A 24700-nucleotide genomic window follows, 5' to 3' on the forward strand; every position below is an offset into this window, starting at 1 on the left:
TTTCTTTTTTTTTTGTCCAGGTGTGGTTTCACAAAGCCTGTGCGAGCTTTTGTGTGTCTCTCTTGGAGAAGTGGAGTCCTGCTTGGTCCGTGTCCATGGAGACCAGCCTTGTTCAGTGTCTGCTCTGAGGTTTGGGTAACAGAGCTGCTCAGATTCATCGAGGTGACCTTGGTGGTGAATCTTGGATTCTTCTTTGCAGGAGTCACTTTTTGCTTCTTACCACGACCGCTGAGATATTTCAGTGTGTCCTGTTTGATTACGCTTTGCACCGTGGCCACTTGGATATGGCTTTATAGCGTTCGCCCCTCCTTGTGAGCAACAGCGCACAGCCGGAGGGCCTCACTGAGCTGTACGACTTAAGCCATGACTTAGCAATCTATAGAAAACTATTACATGGGCTGGTCTCATTTTATAGCGTGTTAGAACACAATAGAAATGACCAATCATGTAGAAACCGTGTTGAATGAATCCAACAGGAACTGATCTGAAACCAGGCAGCACAAGAGTGTAAAACAAACTTCTGCACAGTCATTAATATTTATTTCACCATGTAGTTTGTGTGTCTCTCAGGAGTGTTTAAGACGCTCCTCATTAGTATGCCACACAGTCGCCTCGTACAGTTGTTTTTAGTGCCTGCAGTCCCGGCGGTACAGAAACCTCGCTGTGCACCACACCACCGCCGCTCTGCTTTCACTGTGCTTCCTCTGTTGTTTTTAAAAGACACCGAGTCACACTTTGCATTTTAAAGTTTCGTGAGCCTGATCTGGGATCCCACTCTTGTAGAAGAATGACTCAGCACATTTTGTGTGAGGCTGTGAGGAATGGGCATTTTCAATTATTTAACCATCAGCGGTGTATCATAAGGTTGTTTTTCAGGCCGCACGTCATCTTAAATGCAGAAGGATCCCATCAAACAGCGGAGAAAAGCTGGATATGCAAAAAGAAAACAGCTTATGTAAGATCACATCTGAGAGCAAAAGTGCAGCGAGCACAAAGACGGATCAGCTCTTCACGGGAACGAACTGTCGATAAATAGATAAAACACTTAATTCACTTAACAGCAGGATGATATAAACACTATTATTATTAATAGAAGACGTGTATTTACGCTGAGGACCTCTGGAAGTCCTTCCTCTCCTCCTCGATGGAGTGCACCACTACTCTACGCTCTCCTGAAACATTTACCATGCACTTCATGTCCTCTTATATAATCACCATTAATCATTCATAACTGCACAAAGACGGACGGAGAGGCAGCGAGACAGGCAGACGGCCAGACGGACGGCGATTCATCGCATTCATGTCGCTCCACTCAACTGCCTTTTTGTGTTCGTCCTCAATGATATCCAATTAAAGCCGCCATCAAGAAGGGAGACGCAGTTCGTTAAGTTGGCATCGTCATGGCAACCCCCATCCCCTTCCTCTCCTGCCTCCCTCGCAGACCGATGCTCCACCTAAAGAGTACGGAGAGAAAGAGCAGGAGGAGAAAAGGCCTCTGCTGATCTAATTAGAAGGATGGAGCAGCAGCAGCAGCATGTGAATGAGTTGGTGGAAGTTCCCACTTATTTATTATAAAGGCCAGCCAGAGTAGCGCGAGTGATAATCTCTCCACTGAGTCTTCTTTTTCTTGTTTCTTTCTCTTACGTCCAAAAATACTCTCCATGTGACTGACATTTGTGTACAAAGCAAACTGTGCGGCTGATCTGTTGTGTGAAGTCTAAAAGCTCCTTATATAGTCAGTAGGTTGGTGTTTTGCACTCGGACTCGCTCCTCCGGGGACGTGCAGCCTTTCTCTTCACAGATCAGAGAGGAAGCGTCTTTGTGTTTGGGGGTCAGGCCAGAGCTCCCCCCTCTGGACGAGGCCGCTCGAAATAGAACAAGTCCGCTGAGGTGGACATGTGCTGTTTATTTACCACCGCGGCCCTCCATGTCTGAAGATCATGTTCTTTCTCCCCCCTCACTCCTCCTCTCGCTTCCATGTCGGTTTAGCGATGCCTGCAGACATAGAAAGCTCACTTGGCAAGCAGACCGGCCGTCGTTTTTAATGCTCCTGCCGTCCCGGTGGGAATTTTCTGGTTGCACATTATCATCATCACTCCAAACAGCCCGGCAGCACAACCTGCGGGAATCCCTGGGACGTTGCTTAAGACCGGGATCATGTTTGTCCAATCGATAAATGGTGTTGGACGATCAATCAGACAAAAACGGCTTCGGGTTTCCGGGAACATCAGTGTAAAAAAAAACCCCTGGATGTAAAAGTGAACGAGCGTCATGTAATATCCAGAAACTAACAAATGTACCTGGATCACTGGAGGTCTCTTAACATGAGTTTCTTTTTCCTAAAAATGAGCAGAGAGTTGCTCGAGATCCCCCAGCTAGACCGCTGAGCCCAGAAACACACACCCATCCTTTTCCCCACATCAACAATACGTTTGGAAGTCAAATCTGTAACCGCCGTCTATTTCAGTGTGAGAAACACGAGCTCTCTCGGCTCATTGTTGCGTTTTCTGCCCACAGTTGGCTGATGGGTGGGGCAATCATTCATCTTTCCCTCTCACTTACAGTCATGTTGTGTCCTACAGTCTCCTTTTTTGCCTCTTCCCTCATTCAACCACCTTACTGCCATCTTAGTTAAAGGAGATAATTTGATGGACTTTGTCAAAGCATTATGTTAAACTCACATAGATGTCAGGTGAATGTGTCTAGATAAGGTGAAAAAGGTAAATATTATCTTTTATTGGTATTTTACAGGATTTTCTGATCATTAATTAATTTTAAAAGGCTTTTATTTTTTTACATTATTGAACATTTTGGAGCATAATTTCCCCCCCAAAACCAGGATTAACATGGTAGTCACTGTATGGCACCAAAGTTCAGCAGCACTGCTCAAACCAATGCAGCATGCAGAGCTACACACAATAGAGGCTTCAGGGGAGGAGGAAGAGTGGGAGTGTAGCTGGGAGAGAGCGCAGCAGAATTTAAGGAGGCCTGTTAAGTTTCACACGTCTTCCGAGCCTCAGATTTCAATGCCAAAAAAGGATTTTTGTTGACATTTATATAGAGATTTGGGGCCACGAGAAAGACTCACCATCCAGTATAAATATAGTGAATTGATATGTTGTGAGGAACATCAGTACCACTCTCATGTACGTATGGTATTGTGAAGCGACTGCATGCAGCTGGAGAGCTCAGACTGGAAATGGCTAACCGAGCTCTGTCAGGAGACGACAAAATCTGAACCTCACAAAATGACAAATTATTCCTTTAAAATTTCAAATTGAACAGATAATAGTTCTGGTGATGCTTCATTCGAAGTAGATGAGCAGATTAGGGGAGATGAAAGATAGCAGCTCTGGTTCTCTGTGACTTTATTCATTAAAATCAATAGTCCAAGAAGACAATAATTCATAGGGAACGAGCTAATTTGAATCAAACCTGATTAGCATTTGCTGAATTCTAGGACTGACCACCCAAGGTTCTCTGATTAAAGAGGTGTCAAAAATGACTCTATCGTGCCTCCAAATCATATTTTCTGCAGCACAAACCATACATCTTCCAAATTACTAATACAAATTACATAATACATCACTCAGTTACTAAATTCACTTGTGATTAGCGGCTAATTGAGATCATCATCACACTAAATGAAAGTAAACGTGTGCTAGTGAATGTCTGCAGCTCTGGTGTTCAGCACAGCAGTCTGGAATCTGGCCATCAGGCAGGTGAAAGAAGTAGGTCAGTTGTTGTAGGTATTCCGTCTGGAAGAAGCTCACATCCAGACAACATGAGGGAATTCACCACGGCCGCCCTCGCAGGAGCCCAGCTGCTGTGCCGAGGAGCTGGATTCCTACGGTGCTGTCAAGGTGGCGGCGAGGTTAATGTGATAAGCCATGCAAAGGGTTCTGGTGTGGGTCTGGTAACGAATCAGGATGTCTGCTGATTGGATGTGTTTTTTTTCCATCAGGCCACTGGGCACAGAGCAGTAGAGGATCCAGGATGAGGACTATCGTGTCCTTTTCTAGGCTGTCTGTTATATTTTGTCCGGCGATTGCACAGTAGGACGGGATGAGACTGTGACTACGGCTGATCCTCTAGGATTTGGTGCCAACTCGATGGCCTCAGGGATGAAAGTGACTCGTGATTATGTGGACTCATGTTGCTCTATGAGTAGCATGTTGGGACTGAACCAGTCTAAGTTAGCTGCATCTGAGGAGATGCATCACAACAGCTTTGAATTAGGGATTCCTTTAGTCTCTATCAGGACACAGCTACGTATGTCCTTGGACACTGATTGGTGGCTAGTTGTTACCTGAAGTGTATTCTTCACTGCTGGTGGGAAAATAGTGGGAACATGGGAACATAAAAGTGACTTGATAGGAGTTTCTTCTGGCTCCTTGAGGTCTCATTCATACAATTTGTGTCCCTCTCATAAAGCAGATCTGTGGGTTTACTGTGATGGAGAACAAACCTCCTGAGAGCAAGAAGACACATATTACAGGTGAGAAACTAAAGGTGCACCACTCTGGTGTTCAGGTATCGGTATCTAACACCCCCATGTTTCTCTATTTTGACCACAAGACACAGAAACCGATCTACTTTAGTGGAAAACAATAAATAGCTTAATAGTCTAAGATGTGCAAGTGCAAGATTCGCCCATAACGGGAACTTTTAGTGTTGCCTGCCATCGATTCTGGCACGATAGGATGATTGATGACGCTCGCATGCCTGCCTCCCACAAAAGGAGCCACTTAGTTCCTAAAAGAAATGAAATGAGCCATCATGGATAATTTAATATCCAAATTGTGGTAGACGTACGACGTCCCCGAATATTGATGTGACACAGAAACAATGTCAAGCGTCCGTTTCCTCCTCGCGTTACTGCAGAACGCCCAGTGTTTCTAACTGCCGCTGCACTACGGAGGGTTTTTATGATTAGGTTTTCTGTGTGGCTAAAATTTTATGTAGTCAGGGAGACGGATGAACGTGATGGATGTCGAGGCTCTATTGTGCGGACAGTCTGTCTGAACCGTTCACTCTGGGCGGGACGTGATCATTAACTGAACTCGCTGCCCCTCCATTAGCATTCCCGAGGGGATACCGACGGATTCACTCCACACAAGCTCATCCTTATTCCTTCCTGTGGTACATCACGCTGGAACACCGACGCTTTAAATTGGGATACGAGATGGTGAAGTAAATCACGACGCAGTACGGATCAGAAAGCTTCTGAGGTGTTCCTAGAGAGCGATTCCTCCTTCGCTGTCTCTCTTCATGACACCATCACCGTGGATCTTTCGTGCAGCTGCTTCAAATGCCCGAGTCGATGCTCCCAACTCATTTGTTATGGTGTCAGAACAAATGCAATGCAGCCTGGGAATTTGTGCCATGACGGTAGTTGCTCGGAGGGGCCCTGCAGGACTGTCAGTGAGGCTGATTGGAATTCATGGTGCTGCGGCGTCGCTGATTCAGTCAGAACGCGGTGAAATGTTTACCCTGGGTTAAATTACATTAGCGTGGATGAGATGGAGGAACGCAGCTCAGGGGCTTAAGAGATTCCCAAAACTGTGATCTCACTGCTGTCCACTGGTCTTGGTGCAGGAAGAGATTTCAGCAAAGTCTCATGTGTTTATGGGTGTGAAATTGTTTGCATACAAAGGAGATAGAATACCATTATAGTGAGTGAGCCTGATGAGAGGCCAGGAGTGTTTCTGTCAACACAGCCGCAGAAGATATTCACCACCTGCCCCCCGTTTACCCCGACACGCACAGACCCACAGCAACCACTGGAATTAAGACAAAGCATTTCATTGAGAGAAAAAGACGACACTGCGACAAAGGAGATTATTAAATGATCAGCAGGCATCCAAATATTAGCCGAGAGATTCCAAACAACAAGCATATTCCTGGACCGGTTCCTCCTCAGCACACAGCAGAGCTCGTGCAACCCAGAGGAAGATTTCAGAGATCGTTATCACTTCTGTGTGTGTGTGTGTTTGTTTATTCATCCTCTGGTTTAACAGCTAATATCCTGTGGTTTACTTTGGGACGAGAGCAGAAGATCAGCAATATACACTATTATTAATCCAGGAGCCTCGTGCGGGCTCAGGAGACGCTGAATAAAATAGGATGCTTTATTATTCTATATATGAAACACTGGAGCAGTTTTTTTTTTTTTGTTTTTTGTTTTTTGCTGCAGCACACAGGATAAAAACTGTACTTTCCCCTCAGAGTGGAGCAAAGTGTGAAAGTGAAACGGTTGACTGAGCGTCTTGAGTTTAAGGCAACCAGAAAACCCAGAGAGGATGGGTGCAGGTTGACACGCTGCCTGTCAGGATATAATGAAGTACAGGGACACATGATATGTTCAGGCTCATGGGGCCAAATCCTGAGAGGACTCATAATTACTGTAAAAGCCACTCACTCCTAATGATGATCGTGAAGCAGCTGCAAAGCTCCGGCTCTTTGCGATCATCACTCAGATGGACGCGTGTGTGTGTGTGTGTGTATGTGTGTGTGTGTGTGTGTGTTGGTGGGTGGCGGCTAAAAATGTCACCCAATTATTTTGCGGAACATTATTTCTTGGATGTCCTTCAGGGTGGCAAGGTTAAATGAAAAACCATGAGCCGGGGCATTCCTCGGCTTGGAGCGGCAAATTTGGATATTAATGTGAAACCTGGCGCATTAGCTCAGAGGAGAGTAAGAACTGTTTTCGTCTCATCATTTAATGAGCAAACTCTTTGTGTGCTAAAGGAAAAATTCAAACATTGCAGTGTGCAGGACATATGTCACAGACAGAATTTGTAATCATCACCATCCATCCATTATCTATACACTGCTTAATCCTCACTAGGGTGGCTGGAGTTGATCCCTGGACACCTGGACAGGTAACCAGTCTATCACAGGGCTACACTTAGAGACAGACAACCAAGCACACTCACATTCACACCTACGGACAATTTACAATCACCAATTAACCTCAGCATGTTTCTGGACTGTGGGAGGAAGCCGGAGAACCTGCGAGGCAACAATGCTAACCACCGAGCCACCTTGCAGCCCTTAATCACCACCAGCTAATTGAATTTGTTCATTTAAAAATGTGTAATCGCCTCCAGTTCTGACCTTTGACCTTGTTGAGATTTTCTTCTGGCTGGAGGATAATGAACCGAACTGCACACACTACAGTCTAAAATCAATTCTGAGAGTCCTGCATGCCTCGACTGTATCAACAATATGGTTTAAATAGCCTCCCATTTACTGAATTCCAACGCACACTTGTCTAGCAATTCAAAATAATTCTGTATCTGTGCAGAGAATCCATTCATGTAAAAGCTCAGATCTTTCCTGAGCTCATTACCAAACTTCCTCTGTAAGAAACGACTGGGTTCGTTACAGATGACTTGCTTCCCCCTCTCCTCTGTTCGTCTACCTCCCATTAGTATGTGCAGCCACCGCTCAGGTTCTCGGCGCACCGCTCGGCCAGGTCCTGCCTATAAGCAGCTGCCTCATTTGTGTAACAAGCTCTGCTTTAATGTAGTCGATGATGTGGGTCCAAGATGTTGGAAAAAAGTTTGGGTTTGAATCTGCTGTTTCATTGTTGGAAAAGCTTCAGGTGCAGAATGGTTACAATTAGCTGCAAATAAGGTTTAAACAAAGAAGCCATTCATTCCAGCTGGATTGTGAGGTTATCCCACCTGTTACACAATCATGATGTCATGGCAGCGCAATTAGGAAAAAGTGACTCCCACTCAAACACGAATCCCTCTCATGACTGCAACATATTGTCTGTTCCAGCCAGTATTGAAATGCCAAATCAGTAAAACTATATTGGGTGTTTGTGGCTCATTTCGACCAGAGAATGGGCGTACGGACACACCCTGCAGCTTCCTGCTCACAATACAAATTATAAACATCTTTTCCAAGAGGGTCTCCGTGTACAACTGTGACATCTGCTTTGGCTATTGTTCCGTCCGCAGCTGTCGAGTCGCGTTTGGGTTTTTTCGGCTGTTCTTTTCACCAAAGTAACACGTCTCGCAACAAAGCGGTGATTAACGCGGACAGTTTCGGTTTCACTGAATCAACTGAAGATGTTTCAAACACAGCAGCCGTGACCAAAGCGGATCCAACGGCCGCATTTCTGACTCGTTACTCAGGGCTGCAAGTCGCTCGCATGCAAACAGGGTCCGAACTGAGGATGTGCTCTGCTCATGAAAGAGGCTTCTGTTGGGTTTAATAAAGCCGCTGACAGCCTTCGGTTTGGCACCTTCTTCAGTGGGCTGCAGCGAATATAAAATGTAAGGTGTTGTAAAAAGCAAATATTTATGATTATGGGATACAGTAAAAAGCAGAATATGGATTATTCATGAGGCTACTTTTACTCACGACAGAGTTTCCTTCAGCTGCAGTTTATTACACCTCATGTGCCTGGTTGTGCTTTTCATAGGTCCCATAAAAGATGAAACAATATGCTGCTTCATATGTTCCCGACCTGCTGGGTGACCCCGCTCACCTGCTCTCATGTTCACGTCTTCACCAAACAGAAAGAGGAAGATCAATCTGATGGGGTTTTTTCAGTTTGGTCTGATTTAAAGAGTGAAACCTGCTTTTAGAAAAGGCAGATGGTGCTGAAAACATAAAGTCATGACAGCGGTGAAGAGGAGGGCTGGTGTTGTTTGGTTCTGCTGACCTCGCCGACAGCCTCTGGATAGCAGATGTTCGCTGGGACTGCGTGCGTTGGTTTCATGAGCGAGTGGAGGGCTGCTAGCCGCTCAGGGTCAGCCTGGGTCTCGGGCTCTTCATTTAGCAGCTTGCCAGGAGACGCTGCAGAGCTGAAAGAATGTGTGAACACTGCCCAGTTTGTGATTTAAAGGCTGCCCAGGGTTTTGCCTCCGCTGCCGCCAGACTATTTATACCAGTGGCCGTCCTGCCAGGCCTGAATGAGCTGGGAAACATCAGCAGATTTTTCATCCCAAAGCCCAGGAAAAACGCAAGTGCTCCAGGAGCAAAGGCTATTGTTTCTCCAAGCTCCTGTTGACAAAAATTCAAGCATGGGAGAAAGTCTTTGCAGTTTCAGGAGGCGCCTAATGATAGAATGTTTTCTTTCTCCGCTGACTTTTTCCCAACAGGATACAAATGTCCCTCTGCCCCTTTTTTCTCCTCTCGGCTGTGGCCTTAAAATGTAGTAAAATAAGTACATATTACACTGATCCTCTGGTCTAATTAACCTTTCTATGTGTTCCATTATGAAAGCTAATAGCATCAGTACTGATCCTGTTTCCACAAAGGTCCTCATCCTTCTCGTTTCTTTATCAGAAATGCAACAAAAATGATAATCAGGCAGTTGTCAAACAGAAATCTGCTCACAATATGCAAAAGGTTACGTTAGACACAGAGTTTAAAGTCATTTATGCGTCAGGATTATGCAGCAGGTTTGTGTTTTTGTTTTGTTTTGTAGCCTCTGCGATTTATACAATAAATACAATTTATGAAAGAAAATCAAATGACCAAATGAATACTGGAGATGCAGATAATGAATTCTTTGAACAGCTGATATATCAAGAGGACAACTAGAGAAGAAAAGAAAACAGATTTTCTATTTTATGGTGTCTATGCATGCAAAAGAATTGACCAGCTGAAGATAAAACACCTTTAAACATATCCAAAGGTTTGTTTGATAAAGAAAGGTGACCTTTAAAGTCCATTTTGTTGCTATTTTTTAAAGCTTTTAATGAGGCTTGTTCTTAAACACTACAATCCTCTCCCAGCACTACTACATGTAATCCATGATAATCACACTTAATCTAGTTATTTGACCAGTTTGCATTTTATTTTCTGCTCCGTTCTTTTCCCTCTTTATTGCACCGAGCTGCTGCCAGATCTTAACTAAGTCCTTGAAAGTTTAATCTGCAGTTCTGAGGTATTTCTCTGCATTTGAACAACAACCCAGTGCTACAGAAATAAACTGTCAATGCGCTCATACTGTTGTAATTGTTGGTATTTTGGAGCTTATCTTCATAGAAAGCCACTCCTGTGTACAGACCAAACACTATTTGGGCCTAATTCCACCCTTAACTTAATAGGAAAATACATAATGACAGTAAATTACACAAAAACACATGCTCGCTGTGATGGTGTGTCATTTCCACACAGCTGACTGCTTCTTGTATCTCCACCTTAAGAAGGAGACCATAGTGACCCTGTAGTCAGGATGCTGCGTTAAGGTGCTGTGGGAAATATTTGGATCACACACTGCTTTTCACCAAACTCGTGGTGGAAATGGATATGGAAACTTTTATTAAATCTGTATGAATTTATGATTCTCAGAGCAGAGAGATGGTGGCAGTTGAGCCAAGAAACGATCATTTCACTGTTATATATTTATTAGACGCCAACACTCTTTATGGAAACAAGTAACTGCTCGGGTGTGTAACCTGCTCCTGCTCACATATCAGCAGATCTCAGCTGTTGACACCTTGATGACCAGTCTTTCCCTCTCTGGGAGCCACACCTACAGTAATAGTCAGTATTTACTTGTCCACGAGTAGCTTCATAGGCTCTGCAATAGTTTATAGAATCCTAGTTTACGTGCAGTTTTTTAGTTCTGTAAAATATAAACATGCCCAACTCAGGATGCTATTAGACTGAATGTTCAGATACAACGTTTATATCTAAGAATCGACTGATGTTGTCGTATAAATTAAAAAATACAGCAATCTGATCATTTCCAATGTTAGTAGCAGCACTTGTAGGCGTTTTTGAGGTACTTTGGATAATTGAATTTTTACAGCAGTGATGACATTGTGTGTGTTGATGCTTCCCCATAACTACATGTAGAGCATGCAGGTCTCTGTTATCTGTAAAGCAACCAACTGAATGGGGCAACAGGTAGCAGAGCAGCAATGAAAACACAGTTTATTGTTTTATTGGTGATTGCTGCAGATATCATTGGGCTGTAGACAGATATATTTTTATTTTGTCAGCTTCACAGGCAGCAGATTTGATGTGATTATTGTTGCTAATTGTTAGTTTGGGGTTTGGTGTTATGGGTGAACTTTTTCTCCTCACCAGCATCTCTTCTCCTGGACTACACAAATTACTAATAGGTAAGTACTTTAAAGACACACCTTTAACGATTGTGTCAAATAACCATAAATAAGACTAATTTTAACCTCTTTAAACCTGGTATCCACACGTGTGGACAATACATTTTGGGTTACATTAGCACAATTTTTTTTTAAATTTATTTATTTTTATTTGTATTATTTTATGATTGTTATCTATTTTAAATGTTTTAAAATATATTTTTAAATTAATTTTTTTATTTTAAATATTTTTAAATATATTTTTAATTTATTTATTTTTTCTTTTTCTTTTTTCTTATTTTTTTTATTATGAAATAAATAAATAATGCATATCAAACAAGGGTCTTAAGATGTGAATGCACTCCGTCTGATATTAATGCAAAACATGTGTAAGAAAGTGTTTTATTATCTTTATATGTTTTCTTTTCATTTTACTTCAAATCGGTGCATTTATCAGGTTTAAATCTAAAGACCGCCTCAGAAACTACACTTACTACAAGGACGTGACCGTTTCCGATGTGCACCTGAACGCATCGCGAGTTCACGCCTTCCCCGGATCCTGGTTGGCTCCCGGTTTTCCAGCCGCGGCTCCCCATTGGCTGCCGCGCCTCCATTGAATCCCCTCCTCTACCTTTGTCGATTTCTTGCGCTCCCGTTGAAGCGGCCGCTTGTTGTTTCCCGGGACTCGGAAGGACGAGAAGTTACCTCTGGTCCGCGGACGCCGAGAGAGGACACCCAGGATCACACCGAGGACGTCTGGCTTTACCCCCGAGGAACCGATCCGGTGGAAGTGAATGGAAACGGGAGTAACGGGATCGTGAGAGACAGGAGGGGATATAACCTTTATCCATCACCTTGTGAGCGCAGCGCGGCGACGCTGCTGCTGCTGCTGCTGCTGCAACTCTTGTGGGCAACGTGCAACTCACCGCTGCACCGGACCGAACAAGGGAATGACATAAACACACCCGGAGATGCTTTCCTGCCCTTCAAACACACTGATGCTGCTGCTGCTGCTGCTCTGAACTTTTTGTTTTCTGTCCTCAACAAGAAAATAGTTCTTCTTCTGCTTCTTCTTCTCATCTGCACCAGGGATTAACCATGCCTGACCAAATCACAGTTTCAGAGTTTGTGGCAGAGACCAATGAAGACTACAAGTCACCGACCGCCTCTAACTTCACCACCAGGATGTCCCACTGCAGGAACACGGTGTCTGCTCTGGAGGAGGTAAATGAGTGTGGTGGGAGTGTGGGCTACCCTTCCCAGAAAGATGAGTCAGTACGAGGGACATGCACCAATATGAGATAGAGGGACCCATTTAAATGATGTATTTGTGTTTTATCAGGACATCAGAGCTGATTTCATCTTTATTTCTGCCCCTTATTATGCTCCATATGCACATTCTAGCAAGCTCAGCCATCATTCATGCTCATTTTTATTGCTGTTCTGGATCTATAACGTCTCACTGCTCAGTCATTTTAATCAGGAGGCTGGAAGCAGTTTAGTTATGTAGCTCAGAGTCATACATTTGCCTGTTTCTATATGTAGAGCCCTGATTTAGATGAGGAGAGACTCCCAAAAAAGGAAGAAACCTGAAGAACTAAGGAGAACACACACACACACACACACATGAAAGTAGGATCATCTAATTGCACACTCTTTTAGTTAAATCACAATCCCTGCAACAGAAATCCCGTGCCCTCGCTGCAGCTGCATTGCCATGTTCCATGTTGCACAGAGAGCACTTTGTGTTCCTCCTGTAACTCGCAGGTCATCAGGAGGAAGGACACTTCCGCTTTGTTCCCTGATAGCCGTCCGCCGCCTCCCTGCCTCCCTTGTTATGGTTTCCCTACTTTGTGTACAGTACGGCCGAGCCTCGCCCTGCCTGACAGTAAAAATAGAATTTCCCACATGAGTGGCTCGGCGCGTTATGTGTGTTAGTGTGTCTCGGCTCTGCAAATGAGGCTTTCAGGACGTTTGGGTGCCGTGTGGGAGGAACGAGGGGGGGAAGTTTTTAGTTGTCACCCAAATGGAATGGCCTTTTTTTCTTTAAATTGTGAAAAACAGACGTCTTGTGCAGGTGAGATAAGTCTTTGGCGTCTGATGTTGGGTTTTACTGAGCTCCCACATAAGCACATCTGGGCTCAGTGTCAGCTCTACCTTTAAGCTCCCTGATCCTCCACACCTCGGCGAGGGCTCCAGCTTTATTTTTAACCTGTGTTTGTTGCAGCCAGCCAGGCAGCCGTACACCTGCTCAGGCTGACAGGTGCTTCACTTCCGCGTCGCACACCTCAGCACACATGGTTTCCCTCCAAAGCTTTTGGAAGCCCAGCCTCTGTCGTGTGCGGACTCGTTAAATAGCAGGTCAGCGGTATAATTGCCGACTCGTGAGGTTGAACTGTCGGGTTGAGGATCTGGTTCGGCCGCTTTGTTTGGCTGCTGAAGGGACGTGGAGCAGCGTGTTGTTGTTTCACGTCGACCTTCCCTACGCTCAGGGGAACACAAGGCCTCATTGTTGAGACAACCGGACCCGGCTCGCTTTGGTGTGTTTAATGAACGGGGGAACACTTCCACACATTGTCCGACTGGCATCACAAACAGTCAAACACACTAAAATGCATTCACATCCGTTTTTCTTGGAGGGTTTTCACCAGCCGTCAAGAGGCCGACAGCCCTGACACCGTGCTGTATATTCATGAGCGCCGAGCGAGAACGAAAATATTCGACTGCTGCTTTCAGCCGAGTCTCAGACATTGTGCTGATTCCGTCCTTCTCCCGAGTAGCAGTTTGCTTCTTAGTTGTTGCCCTTCAGCCTGACAGTCGAGGACGGTCTGCCTGGAGCAGCTCGGTGTTCTGCAGCGCCACGCTCAGCCGGCTGCTCTATAATTTCAGAAGATGTTTTGTGAATTGGCACCTGGGAGTTACGATAATAAGCTGTCGGTTTGTTGCTGACTTCAAGAGTTTTTCCCACCAGCTCCTGTTGGCAGCAGACATCCAGAACATCTAGCGGTGGATAGTGTAGTTTTTTAAAGTAGCATTTTATTAGCATGTGCTGCTATGACTGAAGGTGGCGGTGCTGCTGTTGTGGTTTAAGTTCCTCTAAATCACTAATGCATCTGTTTAACACACATTTTCATTCATGTTTTTAGTCAAACGCGGTGATTATTAGTGTGGAAATCTGCTGCTCCACGTGGTTTAAGCCCTGCTTGCTGCTGGGGGACAAATTACAGCACATTCTGCTCCTTAATCCTGTTACCAGCGGGAACCTGCTGAGAGAAATGATTTGGGGATATTTAAACCATTCATCCACCTGTGTGCCTGCAGACACATATCGATGCTGTGTGGCACCGATATAGGAGGCGTGAGCTCGCTAATCTCCCACAAATATATGATCTGTGGATCATTTGGTGGTTTGTGTTTCCAAATTAAGCTGGTTTAAAATGGCTCACAGGCTTACAGTCGCACCTTTTACCTGACAGGACCTTTTAAAACTGACCCATGTTCACAGGGAGCCTTTGAACGCACCACCGGGAGAGGAGGCTGCACCGCTTTTTGGGCGCACAATGTTGTGTAATTATTTCCTTCTACGGCTTAATTGCGTCTGACATAATCTTAATTAGGCTGGTAGTTTTAAAGCGGCCTGCTGTTGGGAGGCCGTTCAGAGAGCTCGTGTGTGTACGTGTTTGGTTTTCATTTGTAAAACCGCAGCAATAAAAACCTGTTTATCCAGTAAGAGGATACTGGGCTGCGTGTCATGACCCCACCTCCACCCGCTTCCCCCTTTGTGCTGCTGCGAAACACTTGTGCCGGCTTTTCCTCCTCGCACACTTTAGAGCAGTGAGAGCTCTCCAATCTCGTTCATTTAGCGATTCTTAAAAACAAAAACAATCGCCACAGCTCGTAGAATGTATGACGCAAGGTTGTCTTCTCATTTAGTGAACTGTTCTCCATGTTTAGACTTGTGCTGGACTTCCTGTGGCCAAAACAAAACCTCACAAGTTCCATTTCCCCCCCGAGGGCCGAGTTGACCTCTCTGTTAAGCGTTGACCTTGCTGGTGGAGATGCTTATGAGGGAGAGGAAAACAAACTCATCCACAGCCGTAACCTGACAAACCCTGTCATGTCTATTTTTTTGCGTCTGTGTCTGTTATTTCCTGCCAGACGCTCCTGAACTACTCCAATCAATAGAGTTGTCTCCTTGAGCGAATCTCGAGTGCGTCCTCTTCCCGCTCAGGTGCGAAGATCTTTCATCTCGCCGAGCCGCCGTGGCAGCCGTTTAGCGCATTAGTGCCGTATTAATTCTGTGGCGGAGCGGATCAGCTGTTGGTTAACTGTGTATGACATCAACAGCTCTCAGAGTGCCCACTTAATACCGCGGTTAAGAAATGAATCTCGCTCATGCTATAGAGGGCTGCTGAGTGTTTGTGCACCAGCCACCGCTGCTTGATATTCAGGACGAGCGTCGGTCCTCTCAGCAGCGCAGCTCTTTGATCAGCCCTTTGCAGGCAGACTCGCAATATTTCTGGTGACGTTGCAGCTGCTTTCTGATTTAAAGTTGCTTGACAGGTGGAGCGCGTCGTCGTCACGCGGTCCTCCACATTCTTTGTAGTTTTTAACACAAATACAAACATCCGTAAGTTGTTCCCTCCAGGCCCGTCTGGCACACGACCAAAGTCCTGCACTCGAGGCACTCAACATGTCGCTCTTTCTTTTGCCGCAACGTTTTTTTATTTTTTTTACAGCGACGAGCACATCGACCACAGCGTCGGTAGTTAGCAGGAATCATACATCAGAAGAAACTCAATAAAAAGCACCGTAAAATCTTGTGTTTCAAACAGTCTAGTTCATAAAATCCTTCTCTTTAGAGATCAAGGAGACGACGACGTGTCTCCTGAGGGTGTTTTATGAATGGATGCCGTTCAGTTTCCTGTAGATGCACTGATGGGTAAATTCTCCTCAACATGGAGCACCCAGAGGTGAGGTTTGAAAAAAGAATGTCCTTAAAGTTTGACATGAACAGATTTAATGAAATTGTTGGCCAAGATGAATATGTGTTTTTTTGGTTTCCTGCTCAGAAGTTTAATTGCAAAGCGTTGCTGCCGTGTGGTTAACGGCCTTCCTTATATAGTGCCAGAAACCCGCTCACCAACTCTCCCTCCGTCTCGTATCTCTTTGTCCAGTTTATTCATTTTTCGACAATGAATAACGGTTATTTATAGCCGAGTCAGCTTTTCATGGGCCTGCTCTGGCATCGAGGGCGGTTGGGGGTAACTCAGTCTTGAAGGCCAGCGTCATTATTCTTCCATCTGGCCATTAATTCATGCAACAGAGGTCCGTCACACTGGTATGCCAGCTATGCATTGTAAGGCACGCTGGACCGCTGCTTGATTTTGTGTAGAGATTATTGGCCAGTACCTCTGGGAATGGAAATGGTATTCACAGCATGGGCAGGCAACTGTTGGTGGTGGCTGTGCAGTCCATAGCCGTCTCTAGTCTGGTTCTCACGGGCTTTTTGGAGCTTCCCCGTCGATAATGGTGTGCAACAAAGTAATGGAGCTCGTGAAATGAACTCGGGTGTTAAAAAAGCTGTTGATGAGAGCCTGCTGTGAGACTTCAGCCTCTCATCTCTTTATAGCACCTCTTAGCTTAATCTGGGGCCACCAGTTGTTTTGGATACATGCTCTGACTTGACATTAACGCTTACCGTCTGTTTACACAAGATGATATCTCATTTAATTTCCAGTTGGTCCACGTAACCGCAGCGCTCTGTCTTTGCACAACTGGTTGCTGCAGATCAAAACATTTGTTCTGTTTTACTGCTCGCTGTGTTGAAATGTGTCATTTAAAGGGCAATGATTTATGGTGGATGTGTTAACATCTGAAGGCAAGTGTGTTCTCGTAACTCTTCTCCATGTGTCAGTCTGTTGGCTTGTGTTGATGCTTGAGTAGTTCCCGGGTGAAGGCAGGACCTGCCATGAGTCCTGCCCCCCATATTCCAGGAATGGTTGGCGTTAACGGCTGTGGCCTGGTGAGGGACAACAGCTGCCCCCCAGGAACAGGTGGCCTGGAGGAAAGTTTTAACAAGCCCTCAGACAGTCGGATTATCAATGCCGGGACAATCCACAACTAATAGCTTTAGAGGCACACGGACGGATCTATTAGCTCTCACGCACACATGCCTAAATGTGCTGTCTGGTCCAAGTGAGCAGCCTGAAGCCCTAGCCACCCCGGCTAGTCTTTAGTATACCACCTAAGAAGCTTAATGCTTCCTATAATTGAAATGGGATTTCTGGCTGGATCACTGCAGTCTTGTCTCCTCGGTTCACCCTCACACTACATCGGCTGTCCCTTGACTTTGCCTTACTGTAGTTAATGCTCTAGAGTAGGCCAAGCATGTTGAAACAAAGCCAACCGCGTTCCTTCTTCCAGATCCTGATCTGAACCCGAGCGGGTCGTGGACCGGGGGGTGCACCAGACCGTGGAAGCTGGACTTGGGCACTCTTTGAATTTGCTTGAATGCTGTGTTCTTGGATGTTGTGTGGTTTGGGAAACTAATCATCTCAGAGGGGTGAAATGGGAAGCCCAGGTCCCCCGGGGAGGCGATTTAACCAGACTAACATAGCAGTCAACAACCTGATTATCATGGCGACCTTCAGGTATTACATGGCTCGCTTTAGACGATTTGGTTCCTGCTTTTGACTTTCAGATTCGCTCGTCTTTCTCTCCACATCCCAGTCTCCACACAATTGTGTTTGTCTGCAACTAAACTACTTTCTCATTTACGTTTTCATAAATTTTGTTTTGAAATAAACATAATTTCTGACCTGTCACGTGTTGGGAGAACTGGGAGAAGCCAGAACTGCCACAAAGTCCTCTTTAGAGGAGTAGGATGGAGGCCAGTGACCAGACTTTTGCATCCCGTGATGGATGAGAGACCATCGGTCATCAGTTACTTTCAGTTTTCTCATGCTGTCTGTTTAGCTTTAGGCACAATAACTATGGCTGGTTTTAGGAAAATATATCTCTTTGTTAGACCCTTCTACATGTTAGAAGCTTTGTTGTGGGCACAGAAATGACTTGGTTTGGGTCATGACTGATTGCCGACAAAGGAGTGACACTAAAGTAGTAAAATCAATGTCAGTGATGTATTGATCAGAAACCTATTTGTTCATAACGTAATTCTGTGGAGACTCGGTTGCGGTCGAACTGCGGTAGAAGCAAAGTCCCTTTTCATTCTCTATGTGGGACTGCGAGCTCCACTCCCCGGGGATCTTTGTTTGAAATGAGAGGTGTCTGTCCAGCCTCCAGGGCCCGTTAATGCAGTGTTATCATTCAGAGACAGGCTTGGGCCAGACCTCATTATGATGCAGCAGCTCTCCCCACGGATCTACCAGGGCCGAAGGTCACGGTCCTGTCCCAATCGATTCAAAGCCATGATCTCTCTTATCCCTCGATGGGCTTTGACTGTCAGGATGTGGTTTGAATTTACTGGCTTTTGTGTACCGTCCATCCCTGTATGGACTCTTATCAAGACTTGGTAATGAATTCATTACACCTCATTGGAGCCTGTTTTTCATTGTTGGGCCCGGTGAGTCTGTTTTTATTCGGAGGAGGGATGTGGGGGTGAAAACGATCCTGAAAACTCAGTCCAGCTTGGTGAAAAGCACCGAGGTTAAAGGAGACACTGGCTGCTCTGTGTCCTACATAGAGGTTATAGGGGGCCGGACATTAGAGGCGCTATGGGAAGACGGGACCTTAAAGCTCATCTCATCCATCAGGGTGTCCCGGCCCAGATTGTCTGAGACGGCTCCTGTTGACGGCTATTGTTCCCCGACAGGCCCTGCCTCTTCATTAATGAACTCCACCATTGATTTGTAGTCTTGGCCGCTCGGTGCTGCTCGGGGCCGGGGCGCGGTGGGAGGGATGAGTCCTCACAGTTGTGTTGTCCTGCTGTCACTTTCACTCAGAGAGCTGACCCAGACTACTTTTCTGTTGGGGGGACGTGAACTCCTTCAGAGGCTCTTAAGGTAATTTTAGTCTGATTTGCTCCTTTGGACCTGAAATATAAAGATGCTGGAATGAGATGATCGCATTGAGGCATTTTGCTTCTTTATAGAGTTTGTCTACTTTTTGTTGCGTACGATGGTCTGTTGAGTGTTCCCAAATTGCTCGTAATGATAATAATATGTAGGCACACGTCTTTGTAAATGCAACTTTAATATGCTGCAATATAGCCTATTTCAGACATGGGATACGAAGCATTGCTGCTGTAATCAATCTGTTCAGGTGACGATATTCTAATATTCCTCTTGGCTTCATTCAGGCATATCCAAAAAGGTTATGCAGAGATTCAGGGTGTGATATTTGTCGATATGCATCAGGCTTCGAGCATCGACTGTATGTGTTTAAGGAGCTACTGATGAACAGAAAATAAAGTCATAGCAAGCTTAGCGGCGTTGTGAGCAGGATGGATCTAACAGCGAGTGACGCTGTGTTCTTTCCATGACTTCAGATAGGTGAGCTGTCACACACAGAGTTTCTAAGCTTTTTATCAGACAATGACAGCCCTCAGATCGGGTTCTGAACTCCATCACAGCTGTCAGGTTATTATTTTACTGGTAAAGCTGGATCCGTTAAGTATTTTCTGTTAGGTCCATTTTTTATTTTACAGGAAAATTTGTGGTTTTAGTTTCATAGCAGGATATTTCCAGCAGTAGCCTTTTATATTCTTTAATATTATGATTGTGTGGTTGGATAATTGGATAATTTCCCATCACTGTATATGTATATATGAAACATAACCTGGATAATTGATGTGTACTATGTGTGATTTTTGTAAGACTGCTATTTCTGCAGAAAAGTGACCAGGGTGCTCAAGTCAATACATTCAAATGGAGATTAACGGAAATCATTGCATGTCTTAAAGGGGTTTATAGGTTCAGTTGTTCCCTGTAAACAGTAGGAGTTTGAGTGCTTTGTCAGTAATTGGCTCCTAATGCTTGTACTGCTGGTGTTCGACTGCATCGAGCTGCTGGAGAGCTCATTTCTGTTGCAGTATTCTTTGCAACAGACCTTCATTCTCTCCAAACATCGATGCTGCAGCGCTGAAAACAACCCATTCTTATTTTACCTGCGCCGCAATTTTTATTTGCAGAGACTGTTTGAGTCTGAGACCCTTCAGCTTGCAGAGAGGCTGGGTTTCTGTCAATCGAAAGCCTTTTCAAGTTGCTCCCAGCGGAGCTCAAAGGGGCTCGTATGAAATCTTTTTATTTTTTTTTTCATCCTGTACGTCTGAAGTGCGCTCTCAAGCCCACAATAGCTGCTCACACACCGCCGTGCTCTCTGGAGCGTTTTACTGCAGCGTTGTCCAGGAGAAAGCAGGTCATTTTTCCCCTCCGTGTCTCTCCGGCGTCATCGTCCTCCACGGGGCTGTGTGGTAACCGTCGGGCACTCTGCCTCTGGCACAAACATCTGTGTGAAAAGAGCCAAAGAGAAACTCCAAGGTGAAGTCAGTGGAGTTTTTTTTCCTTTAAAGCGCAGCACATTTGGTCCTTATTTCCCAACCCTCTCGCTCAAACTCAGTTTTATCCGCCTCCTGCTAGTTTATAAACTTCATTAAATACTCCCCTCAAAGCGCTTCAGCAGGTTTTAAATATGGTGCCATCAGGTCTCCACGGTGATGGTTTTTCTTTACTCATCACTCAGAGGATGTTCTCCTGTTTGCTCCTTATGTAATCTTTCTTTTAATTTAGGAAATGCAGGCAGCGTGGCAATGAGAACAGCCACAAAACAAAGAAGTGGGCTTGAAACTTCATTAGTAACAGATCGGGACTCTGAAAAGTGAACTTAGGATTCATCGGACGCACAAACAAAGCGTTGTGTTATCACCACGATGGAGAGCAGCCGACTGGAAAAACCAAAAAGGAAACAAAAGCTCAGCCTGGATCTCTCACCTTGTAAAACCTAAAACATTCCCCCCAAAGAACGCCTCGGCACTTAACATGAAAGTTTGTTTTCTCTAACACTTGAAGTAGTCGATGCTGTCATCCTGGTGTGATTTCTGGCAGCTGCTAGCGAAGGCTGTGGTCCAACGGCGGTCTTTGTAGTGCTCGCCGTGGAGCCGTAAAGCAGCAAGTGTGCTGGCGCTACAACACCAGAGGACTCGTAGGTGGATCAGATGTTTGCAGTCGGGCAGAAAAACCTCAACAGAAACGGCACCGAAAACTTCCGACTGCTTGCCAGCGTTGGAAGTCTGACAGGAGAAGTTTGTATTTTCCCCTTGAGTGAATAAAACATCTCTGGCAGATACTGACTCGTAGCAGAACTTCTTAACTTTACTGTGTGTCGTCTCCAAAGGCCCAAAGCGTGTGTGTTTATGTTAATGAGCTCATGTCCTTTTCTATCTGCCCTGCACTGACACCGTCCTGGCTGCTGCTTCTTGGACTTTTCCACGCTGACAACTCACATCTCTGAGCGAACAGAGAAACCCAGCACCGTGGCCTGTTAGCAGTCAGCTCGACGGAACCCGCTTCTGTCCAAATATTGACTTTTCTCACTCAGCACGGAGAAAAGTTGTGAATGAAACACTTGAAAGGGTGTTTTCAGACATTTGCAGTGGATTCGTGGCATCGAATGGACTCAAAATCAAGACTGTGGTTGAAGATCTTTAAGCGGACGAGTTTGTCGGAACCCGTCTTCGGCGTCTGAGCTGTATGTTTCCCATATGTTTCAAATGAGTCACAGCTTTCCCAAAGAGAGAGTTCCTGTGTTTACTGTAGCACATGTGGAGCTGCAGACGGCGACTCTGTCTGGCTGAAAATACGCTCGACCGCTTTGACGGCACACCTGCAGAAAAGCTGACGCGTCCCTTTTATGTAACGTAGCGGACGAGGCGGCTGTGTGATGCAGCGTTTTAGTCACGGGCAGAGCTATACAGATGGCTTTCACGTGGTTTTAGATGTCGCTTTCACAATCAACCTCATACACAACCACTTGTTAACAGGCGGTCAGACCTGCCGACGGGTTTTGCTCGGAGGAGGCCGCCGGCTCGTGAAAACATCGCAGCTCATTTGTCACATTGCGGAGAAATGTTTGGGACCGTCGTGTTGCATGTGCCGCCGACGGCTTCTGATCTCCAAACCGAAAGATCCCGTTTCAGTCTTCGCTGCTTCTCCAAACAGTGCGGGCTGACCACACCGCAGTGGTGAAATGGATATGATAAACGTGATGTCGAGCCTGGCCCGCGGCTTTCACATCAAAACCAGGGCTTTTTTTATTTTTATTTATGCCTGTTTCAGTTCTGTCCTTTTTGACACTCTTCCCGTGTTTTTGTCTCTCTGAGGAATGAAGTTTGTTTGGCTTAATCTTGTAACATCTGGTCCCTCGATGAAAGATGGATTACAAGCCGCCGTGGCAGATACTGTACCCGCACATCCAGCGAATAAATTGGATAATTGCATCCCAGACTGCTGCTTTCTTTTCCCCTGATTTCCACAATATGGTGCAGGCTGCTTCTGTCGCAGGATGGAGGCTTAAAGGGTTACACGAGGTTATTAGAGGAGTTATGAAGACGGAGCCCAGATGTGTGTGTGAGCTCTACAGAGGAGACGGTGACAGACGGGGAGGATTTCTTGGATTGGCTTTTGTTAAACTTGGACGACGGGGGCCTCCGAGAAACGCCGTGCAGCGTCTTGCAGAGCAGACGTGTTGTCATCAGCAGATAGTTAGCTGGCAGGAACAATGGGGCTGGGTCTCTGTCTTGTCTGTCAGTCACTCCGGCATGCAATCATCCAGGAATGTCTTTCTTCTTCAGACAGAGGAGAGCGAAGTGGAAACCGCCGCGATTAAACCGGTTTGTTTGCTGGACTCTTTCCCCCTCCTCGCCTCTCACCACCGTCTCAAGACTTGGGGTGTATGAAACAGGGTTTTGTCAGCTACATGGGTCACGCTGCTGCTTTACATCAGTGGAAAATGTACTTACAAATACTAAAACGCTTACCCCTCTCTCACACCATCACTTCCTCTTTTTAAAGTCCCATTACACCTAAATTGGTTAGCTTCAATTAGTCAATTACAAGAAAATGTAGCACCAACAGGTTTTCTGTCAATCGTCACAAGAATCAACCCAAAAATGTTCCTGCCTTCAGATTCTAATGATTTCCTGCTTTTGCTTGTCCTTTTCGAATCTTTTGACTGTTATTCAGACAAAACAGTATTTTGCCCTACCTCGTTTGGAATCTATAATTGCTTGTGTGATGTGAAACACTCACAAAGTGGACGGTCACTGCGTTATGAGAACACGTTCTGAGCGAATTTATGGCTAATTCTTGGCAATGCAAGCTGGATTTATTTGTTCTGTTTAAGGCTACGTTGCCGCTTTTCATTTTAAAACCTACGGGCTCCTCCAGACTTTTAGGACCACGTAAATGGAGACTTTCAGAAATGCTTGAACTTAAATCCATCCTGTAACGAAGCCGAGCATCCTCCACGTTGTTCGAGTTTACCAGATCTTCTTTCCTCCCGTGTCTGTCTCTGAATGCACATTAGATGTTATCTGTCCGTCCCAGACATCGGTAACCCGACACATAATGCTCGACAATTCAGGAAATGCACGGACACAAGTGAACGGATCACCGTGACAACGACCCCTTTGACCCTCGCGGTGTTGTCGGCTGCAGCAGGTGGTGCTCGATTGTAATCACAGTGATGATGATGATGATGATGACAATGTCGTGACTTAAGAGGAGGATTAATTCCATTCAGTTTCTCCTCCTGGTCGGAAACAGGACGGGAGGAAAGAGCCGCTCTGGTTAGTTCGCTGTAAGCTGCTGAAAGGGGAAGAAAAATGCTGACGCGGTCGTCTTGTCATAGTGCTTGTGAAGCAGCTCCAGACTCTGAGTCTATTGTGAAGGACTCAGCTCTGATCCTGAAACGCGACATGCCAGGGGAATTCCCCGCTCGCTCGCTCGCTCTACGAACCGCTTTTTGGGGTTAAACGCGTCTAATTTTAGAGCTTCAAACGTGAGGGATCGCACAAAAGGCGGCCCAGACGGCGGAGAGAACATCAGAGTGGAAACGTGTGAGAGTGATTCAGAGCGGTGTGCGTTCAGCCGGTTTATTACCCTGCACGTCTGTCAGACCGTCAGACCGCTCTGTGCTGATTGAACGGGGCTGCTGGTGTTTGTGTGAGAGTGAAGGAGGCCTCGAGTCGATGGGGGCTGTGACGTCCACCACGCCGCCATGCATGTAAAGCTGGTTCACAGGCTGGTTACTGATGTTTTGTGGGGGTCAACCCGGGGTTTACACGTCTGCAAGGATAACACGCAACAAGGAAGTTTTGTTTCTGTTCATTTTATACTCACAAGAAGCGATGCAGCCTGTGCACCAGTGGATGTGAGGCTGACACTGTCGCCAGTCAAATTTCACAAAGATAAAGCAAATTACTTAACATATGTGATGCTTTTTGTCTCTGATTTTTGCCTCTTTTATTACATTCTGGGTAAATGCTGTCCAGCACTACCAAACCTCGAGTAGATTTAACAATTTTCAGCATTTAAACCTTCTTACAATTTGGATGAAATCATTATTTTTATTTCAATTATTAATTTTCTCGTTTAACTGTTTAG

General features: G+C 45.5%; 1 protein-coding gene across 1 annotated transcript in view; it reads left to right on the forward strand.

The window, feature by feature from the left end:
- Positions 1–11731: 11731 nt before the first annotated feature.
- LOC103371589 (arf-GAP with SH3 domain, ANK repeat and PH domain-containing protein 2-like) overlaps positions 11732–24700 on the forward strand; it is a 52322-nt gene continuing 39353 nt past the window's right edge. Inside the window, exon 1 of the mRNA XM_008300961.1 lies at positions 11732–12302. Within this exon, the coding sequence (XP_008299183.1) occupies positions 12177–12302 (126 nt within the window). The 5' untranslated portion in view covers positions 11732–12176. The remainder of the gene's footprint in view (positions 12303–24700) is intronic.

This window comes from Stegastes partitus, unplaced genomic scaffold (assembly GCF_000690725.1).
Source record: "Stegastes partitus isolate 25-593 unplaced genomic scaffold, Stegastes_partitus-1.0.2 Scaffold1613, whole genome shotgun sequence".
NCBI lineage: Eukaryota > Metazoa > Chordata > Actinopteri > Pomacentridae > Stegastes > Stegastes partitus.